The 25,042-nt window shown below is 37.4% G+C and overlaps 1 protein-coding gene across 2 annotated transcripts; it reads left to right on the top strand.

The window, feature by feature from the left end:
• Window positions 1-9,682: 9,682 nt before the first annotated feature.
• On the top strand, window positions 9,683-13,646 carry adrb2b (adrenoceptor beta 2, surface b). Of its 2 annotated transcripts, XR_015519357.1 has the most exons (3): window positions 9,683-9,888; window positions 10,075-12,906; window positions 12,987-13,646. XR_015519357.1 is itself a non-coding variant. In NM_001089471.3 (2 exon segments), a coding segment is annotated over 1 exon segment (1,230 nt). In that variant the 5' UTR covers window positions 9,683-9,888; window positions 10,075-10,084; the 3' UTR covers window positions 11,315-13,646.
• Window positions 13,647-25,042: the final 11,396 nt, after the last annotated feature.

Here is a 25,042-nt window from a genome sequence, read left to right as displayed (position 1 = left end):
TTAAATCATATTTTATTCTCCTTATTTCTTTCCGTTTTATTTCAAATAATAGGCCAATAAATGTTTAAAGTTTTAGGTAAAGATGCCCACACGTGCAAGCTAAACCGGTGTAACGAATATGGCCGACCAGACACATAAACATTTTGCATTTTTTTCCACAACCAGCCAACTTTGCCCAGAGAAGGCTCGAAACCTGATTCCAAGGTATTTAGGACCCAAAGGAATGTGCCATGCGGCACTAAGCACAGGAATGACAACAAAGGACTATTTAAACTGCTTGTTTAACACTGTTTTTATATGAACTTTACTCTTTATGTTTAAGTTTATGTTTATGTTTACTCATATGTTTTGCAAAGTTTCCCTTTCTCTTGTATTAATATTTTTGGTTTTAATACTCCTGCATATAATTTTTAACTGTACCTAAGCTAAACACCCTCTTATACTGTTCAAGTTTGGACTTTTTGAAAAGCTTACTCGCTGTACAAATCGATCTTTTACATTTTATTTAAATATGAGTGCAACATATTAACGTTTTAAGAGACTTTACCATTTCTGTCCCCATTTGCATAAAATTTACCTATGCAAATTATTCTGCCTCAGACAAAGAGCTATAAATTACTATTCAAGGAAGTTAGTTTCTAATTGGTCAACTTTCCATGGAGGGTGGATCCGAACCCGCCCTATAAAAGTTTAGGACCTAGCTAAACTCCCTCTTCTTCGCAACTCTCTCTGTTCAAACTCTCTTGGGACCTTTCTTCAAACACGCGGCCTGGGAGCTCCCCCTCTCTCTCTCCCAACTCCAAGCAACCCCCCTCTCTGCTCCAAAGGCCTCTGTTTCGAAACCTCTTCAACTTCCTCAGAGACTGACAAACCTCCAAGAAAGCAGGCAGAAACCCAGACAGAAAGGGTTAATCGCCCAGTGCTCGAATATAGCATCGCCCAGAATCCTCTTTGCCGCTTCAACTTGAAACTACAACCTCGTGAGGAACAAAGAGCAACATCAACCACGTGCTCAATAACGGGAGCTCGGACATCACGAACAGACCGCAAGTATCACCTTTCTCTCAACATCTTAACTGGTGTGAACTAAAATTCAACCCTAAAGAGATAATAGAAGGGTTATATAAAATTTGATTACGTTTGGTTGCTTGGTTTGTTCTTACAAACCCAGAGGTTTTCCCATCATTACATCTTCTCAACCTCTTCACGTTTGTTACTCTCCCCTATGCCTGTATGAATGTGTGTTTGTGTTAGTTTTTGTTAGATTAGTCAATAAAGTCTAATTTTGTATAAAGAAAGGTGCCTGTGTATATTAATGAATCTAATGTCTTGAACTTTGATCTTGCTACCCTGCTCAAATTTTATGTTGATAGCATCGCTGAACGATTCGGTTGTTCGGAGCAAAAGAGTCGATTCATTTGAAGCCCTGTTCAAATGAATCTTCCTCCCGCCAAGCTATTCCGCTATACAGTATAATGTTCCAGAAGGTACACGAGCCTTGAAATCTGAATCCTAACTCGCAACATTATAACGGCGGGAAAGGTGTGGGAAGAATAACCTTGAGCTAATTTACTACAGTAATAATAGTGTAGATATGCAAGCACTCTAATCTACATTATAATTCGTCACAGATTATTAATGTGGAAATGCGTGCAAGTTAATCTACAGTATTATGATGTGCTACCTGTTTATTTGTGGAGAATAAACAAAGCATGAAATATGTAATTTTACACCGGCAAATAAATATAGCCTATAGTGAAATCCGCATAACCGAGTCATCAGGCTTCATTACGCAACCAACATCAGTGTTAGGACAAAAACTAAATGTTACAGTCTTGAAAAATGATTTAGTTACATTTTAAGGCGTTAGTCTAGTCAGAACAATACCTAAAAAAAATTACGAAGTTTACAGTTATTACCGTGAAAATTGGTAAAATTTTGGGATAACACGCAACTCAATAGGCTATATAATTTTTTTATAATTTTGAAGGTAAAAAAAAAAGATTTATCTTAGGCTATAACTTAGGTTTTTTTCTGTGATATTGTCCGGTTGGCATTTGTAAAAATGCCATCATAAACCATAGGTTACTAGGCCTACCTGTCATTATATTTATTTATTAAACCTATTTTAATAACTTGTTTTCTGGTTATTTTCATTTTGTAGTGCCATGAGCTACAAGTCAAAACAAACTTGATATGCTAACTGTATTTTAGTTCTTAACATAGGCCTACAATATGCTTTATGGTGTTTAATTTTGCATGAGCAAATAGCAGTACAGCCTAAATTACATATTTTTGAGAGATTATCATTTAGCCTACCTGCAGCACATGTGAGAGGTGGATCCACGGCAAATCCACTTACGTACTTATTCCATTTATAACACTGTAAACTTGACTTCGCAGGCCGATCATTTAAATGCAAAAGGCATTTTTAAGTGTCCTAACTTGACTGCTGCTGCTTAATGGGATGTTTCTTTACAAAACTAAAGTGTGCTTTAGCATGTCAAAATGAAAGCAAACATTCAAAAGGGTTCTACGTTTTGTCAATTGTATAATATTAATAATAAAGAATATAATAAATTTAAATAATAATTATAGTGTAGACCAGGGGTGTCAAACTCAATTCCTGGAGGGCCGAAGCCCTGCACAGTTTAGTTCCAACCCTGCTCCAACACACTTACCTGTAGGTTTCAAACAAGCCTGAAGGACTCAATTAGTTTGATCAGGTGTGTTTAATTAGGGTTGAAACTAAACTGTGCAGAGCTGCAGCCCTTTTGGAACTGAGTTTGACACCTGTGGTGTAGACTACTGTGGCATTGTGCAGTGAACTAAATATTTTAATAGGCTACATAACTGAAAAACTAATGTGAAGAACTGGCAGTTGCCTTTTTGCTCAAATTAATTTAACGGCAAATTTCTTCTGCATTTTTTTCCCTTTAGAGCTCAAGAGAGTTGTATTTAAAGAATTAGTTTATCAAAACATGTAATGAATTAGGCTGCTATAGCCTCATGTCATTAGTCTAGTTTTCTCCTGTGTGAGTTACAGTAAGTGCGCCTCCCCGTGCGCGTTTTAAAGGCTATTTATAGGCGCACCTGGCCTAACGTGGGGACCAGATTTCTGGACTATATGTCTAGCTTTAATCTCACCATTTTTATAATTTAATTGCTGTTTCATATCATATGCCACATAAATGTGTGTTCTGAAGATTGGAATGATGGGAGTGTTAGTAATTAATGACTGAAAGAATTTTGTAGCGCCGGGCTGGAGAGGATAATCACTCGCGCTACTGTTTATAGCATGTGCACGCTCCCGTTTCCTTTCGTGAAGCATCTTTGTCTAGAAACACAATTGATGCGATCGGTTCTCTAGACAAAAAGTAATGAACATGCACACATGCAAACTTTCAAGATATCCAAAGTTGACTTATTGTAAGCAGTGCTAGTTGCTTTCGCTTTACCCATTCTTTGAACAGATTATTTATGGTCTAACATTACTCGTGTGTGATCATCCTTTCATTATCCCACGGTAGGCTACAGTATGTTTTTCACCTTTCTTTTGCGTTAATATGGTTTAATTATCATTTTTTACAATAACATCGCTTTAATGGGAGATTAACTCCCAATTTATGTGTAATTAACTGATGATCTGGGACCTTTAACCAGGACAGATTACTGTGCATATGTTTTGTTAAATAAAACGTATAGTATACAACTATATTTTGCTTGTTTTGACACATTTAGGGCTCTATTTTGACGATCTATGCGCTAAGTGCAGAGCGCAGGGCGCAAAAGCTTTCAGGGCGTCTCAAAATCCATTTTTGCTAATATAAGGATGGAAAAATCCGCTTTGCGCTGTGGCTGATGATCTAAAAGGGTTGAGCTTATTTTCTTAATGAGTTATGGGTGTGTTGTGAGAATAAACCAATCACAGTCTCATCTCCCATTCCCTTTAAGAGCCAGTTGCATTCCGCCATAAGCGCATTTGCTATTTACATGATGTAGCGTAAGTGTAGGTGGAAAAACTGAGCATTTCAGCAAGAAAACTGTTAAACAGAGCATTTACCGCACTAGAATGAGAGATAGGGATCTCATAATCTAGTTTCACTTTTGCTCTCGTGGATAGGGAAACCTTGTACGCACAGACATAAATTAATTTGTTAAGCACAAAAATTTGTTTCAAAACTGTTTCTAAGTTCAGTTCTAATTTCCAGAAAACGAATAAATGAACAATAATAACAAAGTGTGGTCAAAAACACTTCAAAAATATCCTAATACACAAGCTGTGCCCCATATGGTCTAAAACCTGCAGGTGGGCAAATCTAAGCTAGTTTTTAATAAAACAAATATAAATATGGATATAATAAATAATACTGCTAATAATAATAACATTATACAAAAGCAAATTGAATGAACTGAAAAAGCCTCCCGAGATGAAGAAAGCATGAAGGCAGTGGTTTTTAAATTCATGTAGGCTAGAAAAAGTTATGTTTTGTAATATTTTAATCCTTTATATTTATATATTCCCATATATATATCCTTATTATATCCTATATATATCCTTAATATCTTAATTATTTTTCATATGTAAGGATATTTGCGTATTGCTCTACATCTTGTGTGTATTAAACAGTGTGTAAGCCAAGCGCACTCTGCGCCAGACAATAGACCGGCTTTGTTCTGGTCTAAAGAACAGACTATTATAGTTTCTCAAAATAGCAATGCATCAAAACACGCCTGCTTTTTTAGACCAGAACGCGGATGGGCGCACAAATGAGCGCAAATGCATTTGCTATTTAAACAGCGTGGCGCAAAACGTCAAAACGACTCTTTCACCGAGCTGAAAGTAGCAAATAACAATTGCGTCGCGTCTTGCTCCACATTGCGCCGGGTGTATGATAGGGCCCTTAAAATTTGTGGCTGAGAAATAATTAATTGTTTATGTTTGATGTGGTCAGACATAAATTTGGTTAATCCTTCATTTTGAGCTCTGAAAATAATGTGAAATAAAAACTAATTGTAATACTATGAAACCTTGACCCATTTGCTCATGATTATAGAGCAAGCTCATACACGACACACAAAAAGTCAAATGAATGAGGAGGCATGTGGAGATAACGCAAAACCTAAATCAAGTCATTTTAGCATGGCAAAGTCATATTTATGTGTATAAAGTATATTTTTCCAACAATAAAATTGTGGCTAGTGAAAATGGCGAATGGCTAGTAATGTTGGAAAACTATTAGTCAAAGTGGCTGGTAATCAATAAAGATATATAGTCCATAAATATTGGTACATCAACACAATTCTAACATTTTTGTTAGAACAAGATGTAGTTTAACTGCAAACTGTCGGCTTTATTTTGAAGGTATTTACATTTAAATCAGGTGAACGCTGTGGGAATTAAAACAGTTTGCATATGTGCCTCCTACTTGTTAAGGGTCCAAAAGTAATTGGACAGAATTGTGTCGATCTCCAAATATTTATTAATCTAACTGTGTATATACAGTTAAAGTCAGAATTATTAGCCCCCCTTTTTATTTTTTCCCCCAATTTCTATTTAACAGAGAGATTTTTTTCAACACATTTCTAAACATAATAGTTTTAATAACTCATTTATAATAACTGATTTATTTTATCTTTATTATGATGACAGTAAATAATATTTAACTAGACAGTTTTCAAGACGCTTCTATACAGCTTAAAGTGGCCTTTAAAGGTTTAAATAAGTTAATTAGGTTAACTAGGCAGGTTAGGGTAATTAGGCAAGTTATTGTATAACAATGGTTTGTAGACAGTCGGAAAAAAACTAGCTTAAAGGGGCTAATAATTTTGACCTTAAAATAGTTCATAAAAAAACTGTAAAACTGTTTTTATTCTAGCCGAAATAAAACAATAAGACTTTCTCCAGAAGAAAAAAATATTATCAGACACTGTGAAAATTTTCTGAATCTTAAACATCAGAAAAAAAAATACAAAGGAAGGCTAAAAATTCTGACTTCAACTGTATATATTCATACTTGATATTGACTTGGGTGATGTCTTCCTAATCCTCAAATTTAGCCAGTCTCTCTTTCTTACACTTGCTATCACTTGCGGTCTAGGGGTACAATTACAGTCCAGAGAGAGAGACCAGTGCTGTTTAAAAGTAGTAGCTTATCAACATAAATAAAACATGTCTAAAACTAGCATGCGTCTGTCTGTACATCCACAGATTCTATTATTAATTTAGTCTTACATAACAGCACTGTTGATATCCATTCATCCTGCTTTAAGCACGAGACCAAACTGCTGCTAATATCACTTTAAAAACAAAGGTGCCAAAAAGCAGTTTACACATACCATAGAGGAACCTTTTGTGCTTTTTTAGCTGCTGCTTTTACATTTGGCTTGATCGCCAGGATAGCAATAAAACTTGAACTTTGGACTTTAAAATGTAGTTTAATTTTCAGCATGCTGACACTGTGAGGCACATTCATCTATTTACTGTAGTGCAGTCACTTTAATGTGTAATGATTTTCTGATGAAGTTAGCTAATTCATTTTTTATCACTACTTGGGTCCAGAAAGTTGTAAGCTTTCCACAAAATGAAAATACAGAGCAATGTTGTAATATAGCTGATCAACTAGGCTTTTCAGACAGAGGTCCAGCAGATTTGACAACATTTGTTTACTATATATAAATATCAAAGACAAGGACTATTTTATTTTGATTGTTGTTTTTCATTCATTTATTTTTTGTTTGGCTTAGTGTCTGATTTACCAGAGGTCACCACAGTGAAATGAACTGCCAACTATTCCAGCATATGTTTTTACAAAGCTTTAGAAGCAATTATACATTTTCATTTCCTTCCTTCGGCTTAGTGCCTTATTTATTAGGGGTCGCCACAGGGGAATAACCCGCCAACTATTCCGGCATACTGTATGTTTTACACAGCGTATGCCCTTCTACCTGCAACCCAATAATGGGAAATTGTTGGTTTTCAGTGTTAAAGTACTTATGTTTAAGTGAAAATTTTTTTTTTTTTAACTTTTCTTTACTTCCAAAGAGAGAAATATTTTTTGTTTGTTTGTTTTCATTTTTATTTGTGCTGTATTATTTGGTTGCTAAGCAGAAACAAATAACACTTTATTAACAGGGCAAAGAAACTTTCACAGTATGTCTGATAATATTTTTTCTTCTGGAGAAAGTTTTATTTGTTTTATGTCGGCCAGTATTAAAGCAGTTTTTAAATTTTTAGAAACCGTTTTAAGGTCAAAATTATTAGTTATTAGTTATTTTTTTATTTCAGCTAGAATAAAAGCAGTTATTAACACTTTAAACACCATTTTAAGGTTATCATTATTAGCCCCCTTAAGTTATTTTTTTTTTCAATAGTGGACAGAACAAACCATCATAAAATAATAACTTGCCTAATTACCCTAACCTGCCTAGTTAACCTAACTAATCTAGTTAAGCCTTTAATAGTCACTTTAAGCTGTATAGAAGTGTCTTGAGAAATATCCAGTGAAATATTATGTACTGTCATCATGGCAATATAAAATATATGTTTTTAGAAATGGGTTATTAAAACTTATGTTTAGAAATGTGTTGTAAAAATCTTCTCTGTTAAATAGAAATTGGGGGAAAAATAAATAGGGGGAATTTTTTTTTTTTTTTACTTTTCTTTACTTCCAAAGAGAGAAATATTTTTTGTTTGTTTGTTTTCATTTTTATTTGTGCTGCATTATTTGGTTGCTAAGCAGAAACAAATAACACTTGAAAAAATTTTAATTTTTTTTTTTTGTAATTTTATAATTATTGATAGTATTGTAAAATGGATGAATGTATCTTTTAACTGTGATTATTCCTATAATCTATTGTCTTATAAGATTATAATCGTACCAACAAAATCAACTATATAAGAGATTACGGCCCAATCTCAAATCTACTCTTTAGCCCTTACCCTTACCCATACCACTCGTTTTGCACGTTCACGTAAAGGGGGGTAAGGGTGTTCCAATTTTCTTTAGCTTGAAGGTGTAGGGCTAAGGGGAAGGGGTAGATACCCCTTTGAACTGAGATTTTTCCGGACCACACACAGTATGTCTGATAATATTTTTTCTTCTGGAAAAAGTTTTATTTGTATTATGTCGGCCAGTATTAAAGCAGTTTTTAGAAACCGTTTTAAGGTCAACATTATTAGTTATTAGTTTTTTTTTATTTCAGCTAGAATAAAAGCAGTTATTAACACTTTAAACACCATTTTAAGGTTATCATTATTAGCCCCATTAAGTTTTTTTTTTTTTTCAATAGTGGACAGAACAAACCATCATAAAATAATAACTTGCCTAATTACCCTAACCTGCCTAGTTAACCTAATTAATCTAGTTAAGCCTTTAATAGTCACTTTAAGCTGTATAGAAGTGTCTTGAGAAATATCCAGTGAAATATTATGTACTGTCATCATGGCAATATAAAATATATATGTTTTTAGAAATGGGTTATTAAAACTTATGTTTAGAAATGTGTTGTAAAAATCTTCTCTGTTAAATAGAAATTGGGGGAAAAATAAATAGGGGGGCTAATAATTCTGACTTTAACTGTATATATACAGTTAGATCAATAAATATTTGGACATCGACACAATTCTTACCTTTTTGGCTTTATACAACAACACAGTGGATTTGAAATGAAACAAACAAGATTTACTTTAACTGCTGACTGTCAGCTTTAATTTGAGAGTATTTAAATTTAAATCAGGCGAACGCTGTACAGAAGTTGGGGAAAAAAATAAACATGGGGCTAATATTTCAGGGGGGCTAATAAATCTGACTTTAACTGTATATACAGTTGAAGTCAGAATTATTAGCCCCACTTTGTTTGTTTTTTTCTTTTTTAAATATTTCCCAAATTATGTTTAACAGGGCAAAGAAACTTTCACAGTATTTCTGATAATATTTTGTCTTCTGGCGAACGTTTTATTTGTTTTATTTCGGTCAGTATAAAAGCAGTTTTTAAATTTTTAGAAACCATTTTATGGTCAAAATTATTGGCGATAGTCTAAAGAACAAACCATCGTTATACAATAACTTGCCTGATTATCCTAACCTGCTCAGTTAACATAATCAAATGTCACTTTAAACTGTATAGAAGTATCTTGAAATATATGTAGTAAAATATTTTTATAATAAACATATATTATTATGCTTAGAAATGTGTTGAAAAGAAACCCTCTCATTGTTCAACAGCAATTTGTGAGAAAAAAAATTACAGGGGGGCTAATAATTCTTTCTTATATATAAGAAAGAATTATCTAATAATATTAGTTGCCTATCTACATAAAAAATATGGGGAAAACTTTAACCCTGACAAATAAACATATTGATCCAACACAGCTAGTGACAAAACAGTGTGAATCCTCTCTTGGAACACAGAACATTCATGTAGAGATAATTAAAGAAGGAACAAAACAAGTGTTTTCTTCACCAGTGAACTCTGTTTCTATAATAAATATGTATTTTTTCAATTAAATAAAAATAAATTACGAACGTTAAACCAAAAGCTGTCTTGTTCTGTTTCTCCACTCCTCTTTACAAGTGTAAAGCACTCTACAGTGTAAGGAAGCTTTGCTGCTATTGGCTGCTGGCATGTGATGTCATCACTAGCTGCTATAAGAGTCCAGCTGATAGTCAGGGGCACATTTAGTCTACAACATGCTCAGCTGGCAGCGCTGTGAGCATGTCAAAGAAACAGACAAATGACAAGGTGCAACAGAAAGATCAATGAGCACACTTTGTGAGAGCAGAATACTTTAGAGAACAACATCTCAAAGGGATTCGTTTTGGATATCTCACGGGAGTCCATGAAAAGTGGATTTAAGTTGGACAACTCACACCCTCTTCTGATTTAGTAAGTGCACTGACTGTACATTTGTCTCTGTATGAACGTTCTCCTTTAACACATTTAGAATGCAGTTAAATCATGATCATTCTCTAGCACTTGTATATACTTTCCATTTCTCATGCTCACCATAAAGCATTCTTTTACAGTCTAGCATAGCTCTCACCATACTTTATGTTGATTTTCCTTCCTCAGGTCAAAGCTCATGGAGGGAGACAATACGCTGATCACGGAGAACACCTCCCTGTATATGAACATTTCAGCTGGGCTAAACGCTTCCTCACCAGTGTCTCTCTCTGTCTCAGAGTACAGCGATGCAGAGGTGGTCTTAATCAGCATCTTAATAGGCATTCTGGTTCTAGTCATTGTCTTTGGTAATGCGCTGGTCATCAGTGCCATTGTACGATTCCAGCGCTTGCAGACTGTCACAAACTACTTCATCAGCTCCCTGGCGTGTGCTGATCTAGTCATGGGTCTTATGGTGGTGCCCTTCGGCGCATGCTACATTCTCCTCAATACATGGCACTTTGGAAACTTCTTTTGCGAGTTTTGGACGGCTACGGATGTATTGTGTGTGACCGCTAGCATTGAGACATTGTGTGTGATTGCTCTGGACCGGTACATAGCCATCATGTGGCCTCTGCGTTATCAGTCTATGCTTACAAAGCGGAAGGCCTGCGGGATGGTCATAGGGGTGTGGGCAGTGGCCGCCCTTATCTCGTTCCTACCCATCCACATGGAGTGGTGGGTGTCAGATGAACCTGAGGCGCTGAGCTGCTTGGAAGAACCCACCTGCTGCGACTTCAACACCAACGCTGCGTACGCCGTGACCTCCTCCATTATCTCCTTCTACATCCCGCTGGTCATCATGGCGTTCGTGTACAGCCGGGTCTTCCAAGAGGCCCGTAGGCAGCTTCAGAAAATAGACCGCATTGAGGGGCGAATACGAACACAGAGCTTAAGCACCCAGGAGGGAAATGAGATAAAGAACAGGAGGACCAAGTTCTGCATGAAGGACCACAAAGCTCTGAAGACCTTGGGGATCATCATGGGAACCTTCACCCTGTGTTGGCTGCCATTTTTTGTGCTTAATGTGGTGGCAGCCATCTGGAAGATGGACAACATCATGTTGCCCTTCAGGATCTTAAATTGGATTGGCTACGCCAACTCTGCCTTCAACCCATTAATCTACTGCAGGAGTCCTGAGTTTAGATGTGCTTTTCAGGAAATCCTGTGCTGGAGACCCTCTCATCTACCTTCCACAAGGAGTAAAAAGGGATATCTCTACAGTGGTCACAGCTGGAAGGTTCACACAAAGACCACCAGACCACGAGAGCCCTCGCCGGCTTGTGAAACAGAAATTGGTGCTGAATGTTTGACTGCAGGCACCAAAAACAAAAATGGGAATTATAATAAAACTGTGACGTCCATTTAGGGCACTAAATATATCCGGTTGAAACTGTTTTTGTCTGTGACAAAACATCCATTTTAGATATTTAAGCCTTTGAACCAAGATGGTTTGCCTATATTTAGACAATATTTAATTATGAAACTTCAGAACAAACGGAAATGAAGTACTGCTTTGGGACAAATTGTGTGCATGAAATCCAGGACAGATTTGGAAAGGCAAGACAGTCAGAAAGTCTACCTCTGGATTACATTTACTACCTCGAGACACTTTTTATGTCTCAAAAAACCTGCATTGATATTTCATTTGTAATTTATGAATAAATGTCCCAACTTACAACCGGAATATGTGGATTATAGATCAGAAGGAGCAGTGTCTTATAGCAGACAGACATGTTACATTCCATTAAGAGAAAACCAGGGTCTTCAGTATCTCCGAGACCTCCTCCGGAGAGATGAAATATAACCCTTTGATTAGGGACAACAGGTGCACATTGCCGCCTGTGCTATAACCAGCTGTTCTTGTCAAACGTGAAGGAGCCAAGCAGTTCTCCAAGCCCTGCACTTCAACCTTCCCCTGTTAACATTTCCACTGGGAAACCATTTTAAGGTTACAGTTGAAGCCGTATCTATAAAGGGTCGTGTTTATGAAAGTAAGTACACAAGTCTACATTTGCGAGCTGGGTGGCACAGAATGATGGCGTATTTAACACGTCACTACATGTAATGATGGTGCCAAGTTATTCTCATTACTAAACAGTATTTAAAAGTTGACTCTCAATGCTATGTAAGCATATTAATTTCAGGAACACAGCTTATGGAACCTAATTTATGTTGGTTATGCTTCCATAACTGTAATGTTTGTACTGTTTACAGATTCCTGAGCTAACAGTCCATAGGACAGACACCCCAAAATCCCGATTACAAGCTGATGGTTGTTTCCATCTGTTTATAATAATAGCTCAGGCAATGTACTTGATAACTGGATGCATTACTGGAAAATGTCTGACATTACAAAAAGCTGACAAATGTATCTTACGCAATGGTGTGGTTGATGTCACTGACAGTGGGGTTGCTCATATGCATAGCATGCGTTGTGATCTTTGAGCCTCCTTCCTGAGTATGTGTGCACAAATCAGTTTAGACATAAAAACCAAATGCATAAAGCTTATGTGGCTGCATAGACCTCAGTCAGGGTAATGCTGTTTTTATTTTAATCTATTAATTACATGTATGAAAAAGGCTGTGAGGCATAGAAGTACAGTGTCCTCAAAACCCTTTAGTGTTCATTATTAGCATTCTCATTTTCAGCTTTTAAAAACAATGCCAATAGAAGACAAACATTTTTACAGTGCATGATTTGGTCCTCACAGCTTTTGTTTTACTCACATACAATTTAATATGGTGTCTATATTCCAGAAGAAATGAGGTACAGTAGCTAGAGAAGAACTGTGTACAGTATGTAAGGATTAAAACTTACAGATATTGAAAATACTTAATACTTGAATGAATAAGAAATATATACAGTATTTATTACACATTTTTTATAATAATTTTTTTAGATTTTTTAATAATTTAGTCAAACTTAAATGTACAATAATATAAATGAAGAGTTTGGATGCAAAAACCTCTTAATGCTGTCTAAAATTTTCTCTTAAAATTAGCATTTTTCTCAGTCTCATATGTTCTTTACTTAATAGACAATGAAAATAACTTATTTGTTACTATATAGATACAATTCCTAAGGCTACACACAAGAGTCGGAGAAAAATGCTAATTAAAAAAAAAAACATGCGGCATTTAGAGGTTTTTGCATCTAAACTCTTCATATACAATTTGTACAATCAATATTAGTGTATTTATTTACGTTTTAAGCTAACTTTTCCTAAGTATTAAGTATTTCAAATATCTATAGAATTGTTTTTTATAAAATATATTCTTTGGGATAGAAAAAAATGAGAAGCTTGAATCGATTTCTTTACGTGAGGCATTTAGGCTGCTTAAATTTGTTGTGGGTACTGTATTAATGGCGTCATTAATACCTTGATAAATACGTTCGTGTGTTCGGCTTCTTGTGAAAAGTATTAGTAACTTCTCCTCAAAGTCAAACGTCGTCTTAGGCACGTTTTGTATGAATCTATGGACAAAGCACTAGCCTAATGTGTTACTGTGTTTGACAGCACATTTCTGATGGTATTTGCTTAGTTTGTGTCATTCCACGAAGCGCCAAGTGCAACTGTTTCCTATACTTTTACTACAAAAATGTTTTGAGCCGTATTATTTTTGTTTATTATTTATTTTTGTATGTCCAACCAGCTGCTCAATGTACAAAGTGACAAAATAAACATGGTGTTTTGTAATGCCGTAGTTGTGAATTTCTTAGATAAAAATTATGCACACTTTACGCCATCTAGTGTTGAAGGAAATTATCGGAAGGACTTTTGGTGACTAGTGTTTTATTTTTTTATTATTTTTTTATTTATTTATTTATTTATTTAGTCTCAAACTTTATTTACTATTCACATCTTAACTTGTATCAAATTATAATTGGATTGACTATGATGTTTTAATAATCAAACATATTATTCTTACCGAAACCACATCTTTGTCAAGAACAAGAGCATTGTTGCTAAATGTGCTTCAAATTACATGTTACAATTGTTTAATAATAATAATAATAATAATAATAATAATAATAATAACTTCTTTTCACTTATTTTAAAATTAAATGTTTTGACAAGACAACCGCATTACCATGGTCAGGCTGGGAGATGACCAGCTAAAACCAGCTTGACCAGCCCTCCCAGGCTGGGAGACCAGCCAAAACCAGCCATGTCCATCTTAAACCAGGCTGGTTAAGCAAGTTTTAGATGGTTTTAGCTGGTCATTTTCCAACCTGACCAGCTACGATCATCTAAAACCAGTTTGACATATTTAAAGCTGAGCCCAGATTAATAAAGGGACTAAGCTGAAAAGAAATTGAATGAATGTCTGAAGCCAACCTGGAAATGGTCAAAACTCTTCTAAAACCAGGCTGATTAACCAACTAAAACTAGCATAGGCTGGTTTAAGCTGTTTTTTTTTTCAGCAGGGTTCTGTAAACACTAAGTTAAAATGAACTTTATATGTGCTCTTTGGTCTTCTTGTCATACTGAATAAATAAACATGTATCAGCTATACAAGGTCACCTACATAAGTGTGTGACATGCAGTCTGCCACAGAAATGAAAGAGCATAAACAACAGCAACAAGCAGCTGAGTTACTTATAACTTACTGGCAACTTTATTAGGTACACCTTACTAGAGCTGGATTGGACCCTCTTTTGCCTTCAGAACTGGAACAGCTCATTGTCATGTTCAAGAAACTAGTCTAAGATGATTCGCACTTTATGTTATCCTGTTGGAATTAGCCATCAGAAGACAAGTACACTGTTTATAAAGGGATGAACATGGTCAGCAACAATACTGAGGTAGGCTGTGGCATTGATATGATGCTCAATTAATACTAATGGGCCCATAGCGTGCCAAGAAAATATCACTCATACCATTACACCACCACAAGCCTGAACTGTTGATACAAGACAGGATGGATCCATGCTTTCATGTTGCTGATGCCAAATTCTGACCCTACCATTTGAAAGTTGCAGCAGAAATTTACCTGATTGGCTCATCAGACCAGGCAACGTTTCTCCAATTTTCTATTGTCCAATCTTGGCGAGTCTGTGCAAATTGTAGCCTCAGTTTCTTGTTCTTAACTGACAGGAGTCGCACCCGCAGAGATCTTCTGCTGCTGTAGCCCATCCACCTCAAGATTCGACATGTTGTTCATTCAGAGATGCTCTTTTGAATACCTCTGTTGTAACGAGTTGTTATTTGAGTTACTGTTGCCTTCCTATCAGTTCGAACCAGTCTGGCCATTCTTCTCTGACATTTGGCATCAACAAGGCATTTGCGGCCACAGAACTGATGCTCACTGGATATTTCGTCTTTTTCTGACCATTCTCTGTATACCCTAGAGATGGTTGTGTGTGAAAATCCCAGTAGATCAGCAGTTTGTTCAAAGTCACTTAAATCCCCTTTCTTCCCCATTCTGATGCTCAGTTTGAACTGCAGCAGATTGTCTTGACCATGTCTGCATGCCTAAATGCATTGAGTTGCTGCCATGTGATTGGCTGATTAGAAATTTGCGTGAACGAGCAGCTGCTCAGGTGTACCTAATAAAGTGGCCGGTGAATGTATGTAGCTTTTCCGGTATCTACATTTTAGCGGAGTGACTTGACAACAGCTACATTCCATTTAGTGAACCAAATGGTATGAAGCAGCACAGCGTTGTCTTACAAGATCACATACTACACTAGTCTATTACAGCAAAATGGTAAATCTCATCCCCTCATGGTTTTACATTTATTTGTTTGTTATTTTGCCAATAATATTTTTTAAGTATCAGCAGCACTTAATCCAAAAAGTATTCAAAGAGTTGGCAATTAACCTGAAGTACGCAGTGCGAGGGCTTCAATAAAATTACTAACCAAAATAAAACCATGAAGCCTTTTTTTGTTGTTGTTGTTGTGGTCATAATAATAATAATAATAATAGTTCCTTTTTCTGGACACTCAAAGCCCCTTACACATTTGGGGGAATCTCCTATATCACCACCAGTGTGCAGCATCCACCTTAATGACACGACGTTACCATATTGCGCATCACACACAAGCTGACTGGTGAGAGGAGACAGAGTGATGAAGCCAATTATGATATGGGGATGGTTAGGAGGCCATGATAGACAGAGGCCAGTGGGAAAATTTGGCCAGGATGCCAGGGTTAAACCCCTACTTTTTTCCAAGGACATACTGGGATTTTTAACAACTACAAACCACAGAGAGTCAGGACCTTGTTGTTGTTGTTTTTTAAGAAGTGTTACCTTGTCCTTATTCATTCATTCATTTTCTTTTTGGCTTAGTCCCATTATTAATCCAGGGTCGCCACAGCAGAATGAACCACCAACTTATCCAGCATTTGTTTAACACAGCAGATGCCTTTCCAGCTGCAACCCATTAATAGGAAACACCCATCCATTCTCATTCACACACACTCCGGACAATTTAGCCTACCCAATTCAACTGTACCGCAAGTCTTTGGACTTGTGGGGGAAACCGGAGCACCCGGAGGAAACCCACACGAACACAGGGAGAACATGCAAACTGCACACAGAAATGCCAACTGGCCGAGCCGAGGTTCGAACCAGTGACCTTCTTGCTGTGAGGTGAGAACACTAGCCACAAAGCCACTGCGTCGCCACTTAATCTAAGTTAATTATTTAGTTAATCAAATTCGATATTTTTGTACAGTTTTGACTCTTGACAAACTAAGAAATTTCAAAGCTATGAAATAAAACATTAAAATTTGACATTATAATTGTATTGAACTGGATATTTCACACAAAAATGAAAATTTACTTCCCCTAAAGTGGTTGTAAACCTTGTCTGTTGATTAGAACATTTCTGCAGTGTTTACATGTGTTAAATTGTAAAAGTAGACTTTTCAAAAAAATAAAAACAAATAAACAATATCCTATAATAATAATAATAATAATAATAACGGGCAGCGCATCCGCTGTGTAAAACATGTGCTGGATAAGTTGGTGGTTCATTCCGCTGTGCCGACCCTGGATTAATGAAGGGACTAAGCCAAAAACAAAATAAATGAATAAATAATAATAATAATCGTCATCATCTTTAATATTATTATTGAAGTAGGATTTTTTTCTTTTCCTATTAATAAATATCAAATTTCATTTTATGGGCGATGCAGTGGCGCAGTGGGTAGCATGTTCGCCTCACAGCTCAGTTGGTGTTTCTGTGTGGAGTATGCATGTTCTCCCTGCGTTCGCGGGGGTTTCCTCCGGGTACTCCGGTTTTCCCCACAGTCAAAAGACGTGCGGTACAGGTGAATTGGGTAGGCTAAATTGTCTGTATAGTGTATGAGTGTGTGTGTGTGTGTATGTGTGGATGTTTCCCAGAGATGGGTTGTGGCTGGAAGGGCATCCGCTGCGTAAAAACTTGCTGGATAAGTTGGCGGTTCAAACCGCTGTGGCAACCCCAGATTAATAAAGGGACTAAGCCGACAAGAAAATGAATGAATGAATGAAATTTCATTTTTTAATGAATCGCCTCATTATTTATTTATTTATGTATGGTATTAGAATACGTTTTAGCTTTTATACGTGAGTTTATGTTTAGTATAGAATATGTAATGTTCTCAATAATATTTGTAAAGGAAACACAGGCCCTATATGTGCCATTTAAATATATTTCAGTTAATATGGAAAGCAAGTGCATGTTTTTACCAAAAGTAGTAATTTTTTTAAAATGCGTGTGCATGTAAAACAATAAAATTTGCACAAAGAAATGATGGGGAACCTCAGACTCTTCTCTAAAGAAGTTGTTACCACTCCCTTTAGAGCATCATTATATGCATTTTACGTTATATCTAACGTGGTTTAAACGATGGATGTGCGACAAAAAAAAACTACAGGTTTTGGAAAACCCTCATCACTACATTGTTCTTTTCCCAAACGATGAATTGTACTACGATAGTTTAGCCGTGAGATCCATCGTTGTTTGGGAAACACACCCCAAGTTTGGAAAAAGCAAGGGTAAGTTCACTTTTTAGAAAACTATTCCTTTGAGTAATAAATATTGTACTTAAAATTAACGTTTATGTATGTTTTTTGTGAAATACGCCTTTGTCTAACTTTGTGTAATTTTTTAGAAGTGTGAGAAGCTTCCACAAAAAAACGATTTTCTTTCTTAGATTTTTTTGTAGATTTTTTGTGGGTTTCCCCACAAGTCCTAAGACATGCGGTATAGATGAAATGGGTAGAGTAAATTGACCGTTGTGTATGTGTGTGAATGAGTGTGTATGGATGTTTCCCAGTGTTAGGTTGCAGCTGGAAGGGTATCTGCTTTGTAAAACATATGCTGGATGAGTAGGTGGTTCATTCCGCTGTGGCAATCCCTAACTTATAAACGGATTAAGTCGAAAAGAAAATGAATAAATGAATGAATGAATGAATGAATGAATGAATGAATGAATGAATGAAAATTCTTCATGATTTAGGAATTTTAAATTTTTTATTTGAACTAGAAACAAGACAAAAAAATCTTAGCAAGAATAGCATTTATGTAGCAGAGTAGTTCCCTAATAAATAAAGCCCTTCAGTCTTATAAAGCGTAAGCCTGTCAGACTTTATTTTAAGTGAACAACTCTAGATTAATGTTTTCCTTTACATATGACATTGAATAGGTGTAAATGCTTATTTCAAAGCAAAAAGCTGCTTGAATAAGACTGCACAGAGATACTTTCTTCTGCGCAGCTTTAGACAAATCGTCAAGCTGTAATTCAGACAGTTCAAAGGACATCTGGAGTAATGACTATGAGCCCCACGGGAAAATTAATAGTTTGTTTATTGAGTGACTAAGAGGGGCATAAAAATGGATTTTTCTCTCTGTGATTTCCCATTGGTACAATAAATGTGCAGATAGACGTGAGGATGAATGAGTGGGTAGATGCATACGTAGGCAAGATCACTGAATGTTTTTAACTGCAATTTTTCTGTTGTAAAAATAAACAATTTCTACACGTTTAAAGGCATTTTTAAAATGAAGTCTTACAGTATAGAGGCTGTTTAATGAAGGAGTGGGTGGACTACAGGCCTGGGACGACAAGTCTTTCCAAGAAAGAATATCAAACACATTTGGCTTTTTGCATACAGAGTGATCTGTTGCTTCCAATCAGAGCCCACCACAATGCCTGTAGGGCTCCTCTTATTTTCGCTACACTGATGATGACTCAACGTTAGTTACGCAGAAATGTGTGTCTGTGTGTGTCTGTGTAGGGGTTGGACAATTAAACTAAAACACTGTTCAACCTAGTGTTGGAGGTTTCATGGCTAAATATGGCCAGTCGTCATTGATTGCACATTCCATTAGTAAGAGCAGGGAGTGAAGGTTTAATTAGCAAAGTAAATTATACAGTTTTGCTTAAAATATTGCAATGCACATAACATTATGGGTGACATATCAGAGTTCAAAATAGGTCAAATTGTTGGTGCGCATCTCACTGGTGCATCAGTAAGTCTTTGTGGTGTATCATGAACCACGGTATTGTCTGCATACCACCAAGAAGGACGAACCACATCCAACAGGAGTAACTTTGGGATACAAGAGAAAGCTGTCTGAAAGGGAATTAGGGATATCCAGGTGCTTGTCTGGATTGTATTAAAAAAAAAAAAAACATACAACTAGCTGCCCAACTCACGGCAGAATTAAATGTACACCTCAATTCTCCTGTTCCCACCAAAACTGTTCGTCGGGAGCTCCACAGGGTCAATATACATGGCTGGGCTGCTATAGCTAAATTTTTGGTCACCTCATGCCAATTGCAAATATCAGTATCAATGGTGCCAGCAGCAAAAATCTTAGGCTGTGGAAAATGTGAAGTGTAATATTTTCCGATGAGTCCACCTTCAATTTCATTTCCATATCCAGGAGAGTTATGGTGTGGAGAAGCCCCAAAAAAGTGTCCCACCCAGACTGTTGCATGCCCAGAATGAATCATGAGGGTGGATTAGTAATGGTTTGGGCAATACCATGTCATCACCTAGGCCTAACACTTGTGCTAGACGGCCACGTCACTACAAAAGGCTACCGAATCATTCTGAAAGACCATGTGAATCCAATGGTTCAAACATTGTATCCTGAATACGTTGCTGCGTATCTGGATAATAATGCACCATTTACATTTAGTCATTTAGCAGATGCTTTTATCCAAAGCGACTTACAAATGAGGACAAGGAAGCAACTTACACAACTATAAGAGCAACTATGAATAAGTGCTATAGGCAAGTTTCAGGTCTGTAAAGTCTAAGAAGGAAAGTATTAGTAATTTTTTTTTCTTTTTTTCTTTTTTTTTACAGTTAGTGTGATATCCAGAGAGGCAATTGCAGATTAGGAAGTGAAGTGGAGACTAAATAGTTGAGTTTTTAGTCATTTCTTAAAAATAGCAAGTTACTCTGCCGTTCTGATGCAGTTAGGGAGTTCATTCCACCAACTGGGCAGATTGAGCGTGAGCGTTCGCGAAAGTGATTTCTTCCCTCTTTAGGATGGAACCACGAGGCGATGTTCATTCACAGAACGCACGTTTCAGGAGGGCACATAGATCTGCAGAAGTGAGAGCACATAAGAAGGAGCAAGGCCAGAAGTCGCTTTGTAGGCAAACATCAGAGCTTTGAATTTGATGCGAGCACCAACTGGCAGCCAGTGCAAACGGACTAGCAGCGGAGTGACTTGTGCTCGTTTAGGTTCATTGAAGACCACTCGTGCTGCTGCGATCTGGAGCAGCTGAAGAGGCTTGATAGAGCCAGCTAGTAGAGAGTTGCAGTAATCCAGTTTGGAGAGAACAATAGCTTGAACAAGGAGTTGAGCTGCATGTTCAGATAAGAAGGGTCGGATCTTTCTGATGTTATAGAGTGCGAATCTGCACGATCGAGCAGTTCTAGAAATGTGGTCAGAGAAAATGCACCAATACACACAGCAACACTGGTGACAGAGTGGTTTGGTAAACATGAAAGTGAAACTGAATTTCAACCATGGACTGCACAGTCAGCATATCTAAACATTATTAAGCCACTTTGGGGTGTTTTGGAGGAGCGAGTCAGGAAACGTTTACCTCCACCAGCATCACGTAGAGACCTGGCCACAATTCTGCAAGAAGAATGGCTTAAAATCCCTCTGGCCACTGTGCAGAACCTGTATCTGTCATTCCCAAGATGAAGTGATACTGTATTGGCCACAAAAAATAGGCATTCAGCATTCACATGGAGTGTTAGTGTCAATGCTTGACAGAGTGCATGTCTGAAATGCAATTGCTTAAGCAGTGTCAGCCAATGAAATTAAACCACAATTAGCTACTGTCTAAACTGGGATATTTGCATAAAGTGATCTGATTGGCTGACGCTTCCATTGGCACTCCCAGCTTCTGCAGTGAACATTGATGTGGTGCCTATTCAAAGTAAAACAGAAGCATTGACGCTGATACCCCGTGTGAGTCAGGTGTTAGATCTACCTAACACTCAACCTTAATGCCTCATTTCATAATATGTAGGTTAAATTGGGCTTTCACCTATTAGTATGTCTGCCCAAAATGAAACTTCCCTCATCATTTACTCACTTTTCACTTGCTTGAGGAGTTTCCCACTAGTTCAGCCATTGATTAGCTACGGTCACATTGGACTTTTCTCCCTATAAACTTCCATTCATACGCACGTGAATGCATCAGACCGGAAACATAAGCACCTGCAACAGGTTTTGCAGTCTGCTACATTGGAACGTTCAAGCTTGGTGAACTCTGACCTGCGAAATCTTATCAGATGGTTGTGTGAGACCAATCAAAGATCAAAACATGACCTCTCTGGGCAGAAATTTAAAACATGGACCCATCGCTAGCTTTTTAAAATGTCTAATCATCTTGTTTAATCCTGCCCCTTTTTGAAGCGCCGTACAACAGAATTTTGCAAGCTCAAATTCTAGTGTGACGGCAGCTTGAACCTCATTAAGCAGGGGTGTCAAAGTCCTCCTGTCAAAGTTCCTGGAGGGCCACAGCCCTGCATAGTTTAGTTGCAACCCTGCTTCAACACATTTACCTGTGGATTTCAAACAAGACTAAGACCCCGTTTACACTAATGCGTTTTCGTTTTAAAGTGCATACGTTTTGCTACGGTTCGCCATCCATCCACACTATGCCGGGGTTTTCGAGCGCCGAAAACAGAGCATTTTGGAAATGCTAAAGAGACCGTTTTCATTCTAAATCTCTGCTGCTCCATCTTAGTGTGGATGGGGGAAAACAGAGACATCTGAAAACGGAGGCGGTGCTGCAGACATTCGCCTCTCTGATTGGGGCTCTTCCTCAATATTAAGTATCTACACACACAGTTCAGTCCTGCATCCTCTTCTTGTAAGTTCAGACTTCACAAGTTTGATATAGAAAACAAACTCCCGAGGACATGTCTGGTAAATTTTCAAAGGGAACAGTGTAATTTATAACCTCATTCACATCACCCTGGCTTCGTCGTTTAACTTTCTCAACAATAACATGAAAACATGATTTAAAGAACTGCCTATTTTCAGTTGATAACTAAACAGACAGCAGAAATGTTGAGGCGTTGTGCTGCATATTTGAGCGTCATCTTCACTGTGTGGATATTTATAACAAGACGGAGCCTGTAAAATCACTGCCTCCTTTCATTTCATTGAAAATACGAAACACCCCTTTTTTTTGCTGAATATCAGTTTTAATAATCAATAATGGCCATTATAAAAGTATAATGTACAATAAGTTTATACATTAAAGGAAATAAAAGCAAGCGATCAGTCAATATACAGAATGTACGTGGTTACATTAACTCATTTTTGCCCTCAGCCAAAACACGTTACCTAAGAACAAGTAATAGAATCAAAAGACCAAAGTCGATGAATATGTTGTTAGATAAAGACAACAAGATGATGAAATATCACGTTTAACAAATATAGTGAGATTAGATCCAGCGGGAGATGCTTGATGAGCAATCCGACGAGCACAGGTCTCATCTGGCTAGATATGCTGCAGTGCGTGCCAGAGTGTGTGTGTGTGGTCACGTGATGTGCATTTCAGTCGTTTTGGTGTAGACTGAGAGCTGTTCAGAAACGCTGGGTGCATTGCTAGTGTGGATGCAGATCGTTTTCATTCTAAAACGCACTGTTTTAAAACTAAAACGCACTAGTGTAAACGGGGCCTGAAGGACTCAATTAGTTTGATCTGGTGTGCTTAATTAGGGTTGGAACTAAACTGTGCAGAATTTGACACCTGAGTCATAAAGGTTTAAAACCACATGCAGGATGATAATGTAACTGATATGGTGAACTATCCCAGAATTGCATTGCATTGCAAGTTTGTTAATTTGTATAATAGGTTGGGTAAGGATAGGGTGATAGGGTAGATAGGAAGACTCGGGAGGAGCTTGAAGTAGAGCAGTTGCTCCTACAGAAGTCAGCAGAGATAGTTTGGGCTTTAGATGCCTTCTGGACGCCTACCTAGGGAGGTGTACCAGGCATGTTCCACCGGGAGGAGGCCTTGAGGAAGACCCAAGACACGCTGGAAGGATGTCTCTCGGCTGGCCAGGGAAAGCCTTGGAATCCACCTGGAAGAGCTGGAGGAAGAGTCTGGAGTTCACTCCTGAGATTTCAGCACCCCTGACGCGGCCCTAGATAAACAGTTGAAAATAAATGAATAAATGTGTATATATCCACCACATATATCTTCTGTGTGCAAGGAGGAAGTTTGTAAACTGGTCTGGTGGTAAGACATTGATACATTTTATTCAAACAATAATTTTTTTTATTATTATTATTATTAAAAGTTGAACTTGTTGTGGGCAAGGCAGTGGCGCAGTAGGTAGTGCTGTTGCCTCACAGCAAGAAGGTTGCTGGGTCGCTGGTTCGAACCTCGGCTCAGTTGGTGTTTCTGTGTAGAGTTTCCATGTTCTCCCTGCGTTTGTGTGGGTTTCCTCCAGGTGCTCCGGTTTCCCCCATAGTCCAATAACATGCGGTACAGGTGAATTGGGTAGGCTAAATTGTCCGTAGTGTATGAGTGTGTGTGTGAATGTGTGTGTGGATGTTTCCCAGAGATGGGTTGCGGCTGGAAGGGCATCTGCTGCGAAAAACTAGCTGGATAAGTTGGCGGTTCATTCCGCTTTGGCGACCCCGGATTAATAAAGGGACTAAGCCGACAAGAAAATGAATTAATTAATTAATTTCTTGCCCAAAGCCTCAAAACAACATCTATAGAGAAAATAATATAAAGGGAAAATAAGAAATAAGATAAAGGGTGCGATTAAATGAGTTGACCTTCAGTGTAACATGACCTGTCAAAAATCATTCTCGAGGTCTATATAGACCATAATTAACATGCAGTCATTTTGCAGACACTTTTGTTGAAAGCAACTTACAAATGAGAGATTAAAAAGACCAAAGAACATTCAGCCAAATGTGCAGCGGTTGAACTTTAATGACTATAATGGTTCTAATCCCTTTGTGTCCCTGGGTACAACACAAAGTAATGCAAAAAGGCATCTTGAAATTGGATGAACTGAATGCAAGTCTAAAGAATATGCAATTATGGGCACCTGCACACTTATGTTTATTCTAATCACTGTGCGTTTGCCAGTGCAGATCAGTCTGCAGAATCAAAAGAGATTGAAACCAATCAGGTTGAACACACAGGTGAACGACGGGTGCCTTTGATACAAAATTATCATTAAGGAAGTGTGTAGTTTTCATTAGGACTTTGAGGCTGACAAAACGTGGCTGCATCACTTTTCTTGTCATTTTTTTCTGTTTTGATTTAATTTGGCAGGGAAATAACTGAAATCATTCAGAATAATCATGGACAGAGGTGGACTTAACCAATGAGTGAGGTAAGTGGATGTACAAAAGTATAATCAAAAAAGATGACAGATAGCCAAGATAACAGAAAAAGTGCCAATTGGCTTAATTTAAATGTGCAACGAACTAAAGACGCCGTCACAATGCACTTTCGCCTCATAGACTTCTATTCATACTCATGTGAATGCGGCAGACCAGAAACATTGGCTCATGCGACAAATTTCAGTTCAGTTTGCCACAGCGGAATGAACCGCCAACTTATCCAGCAAGTTTTTACAC

Source organism: Danio rerio, chromosome 21, assembly GCF_052040795.2.
Source record: "Danio rerio strain M-AB ecotype USA chromosome 21, GRCz13ab, whole genome shotgun sequence".
NCBI lineage: Eukaryota > Metazoa > Chordata > Actinopteri > Cypriniformes > Danionidae > Danio > Danio rerio.
The sequence above is the reverse complement of the archived record's forward strand: the minus strand, read 5'-3'. Positions and strand labels throughout refer to the sequence as shown.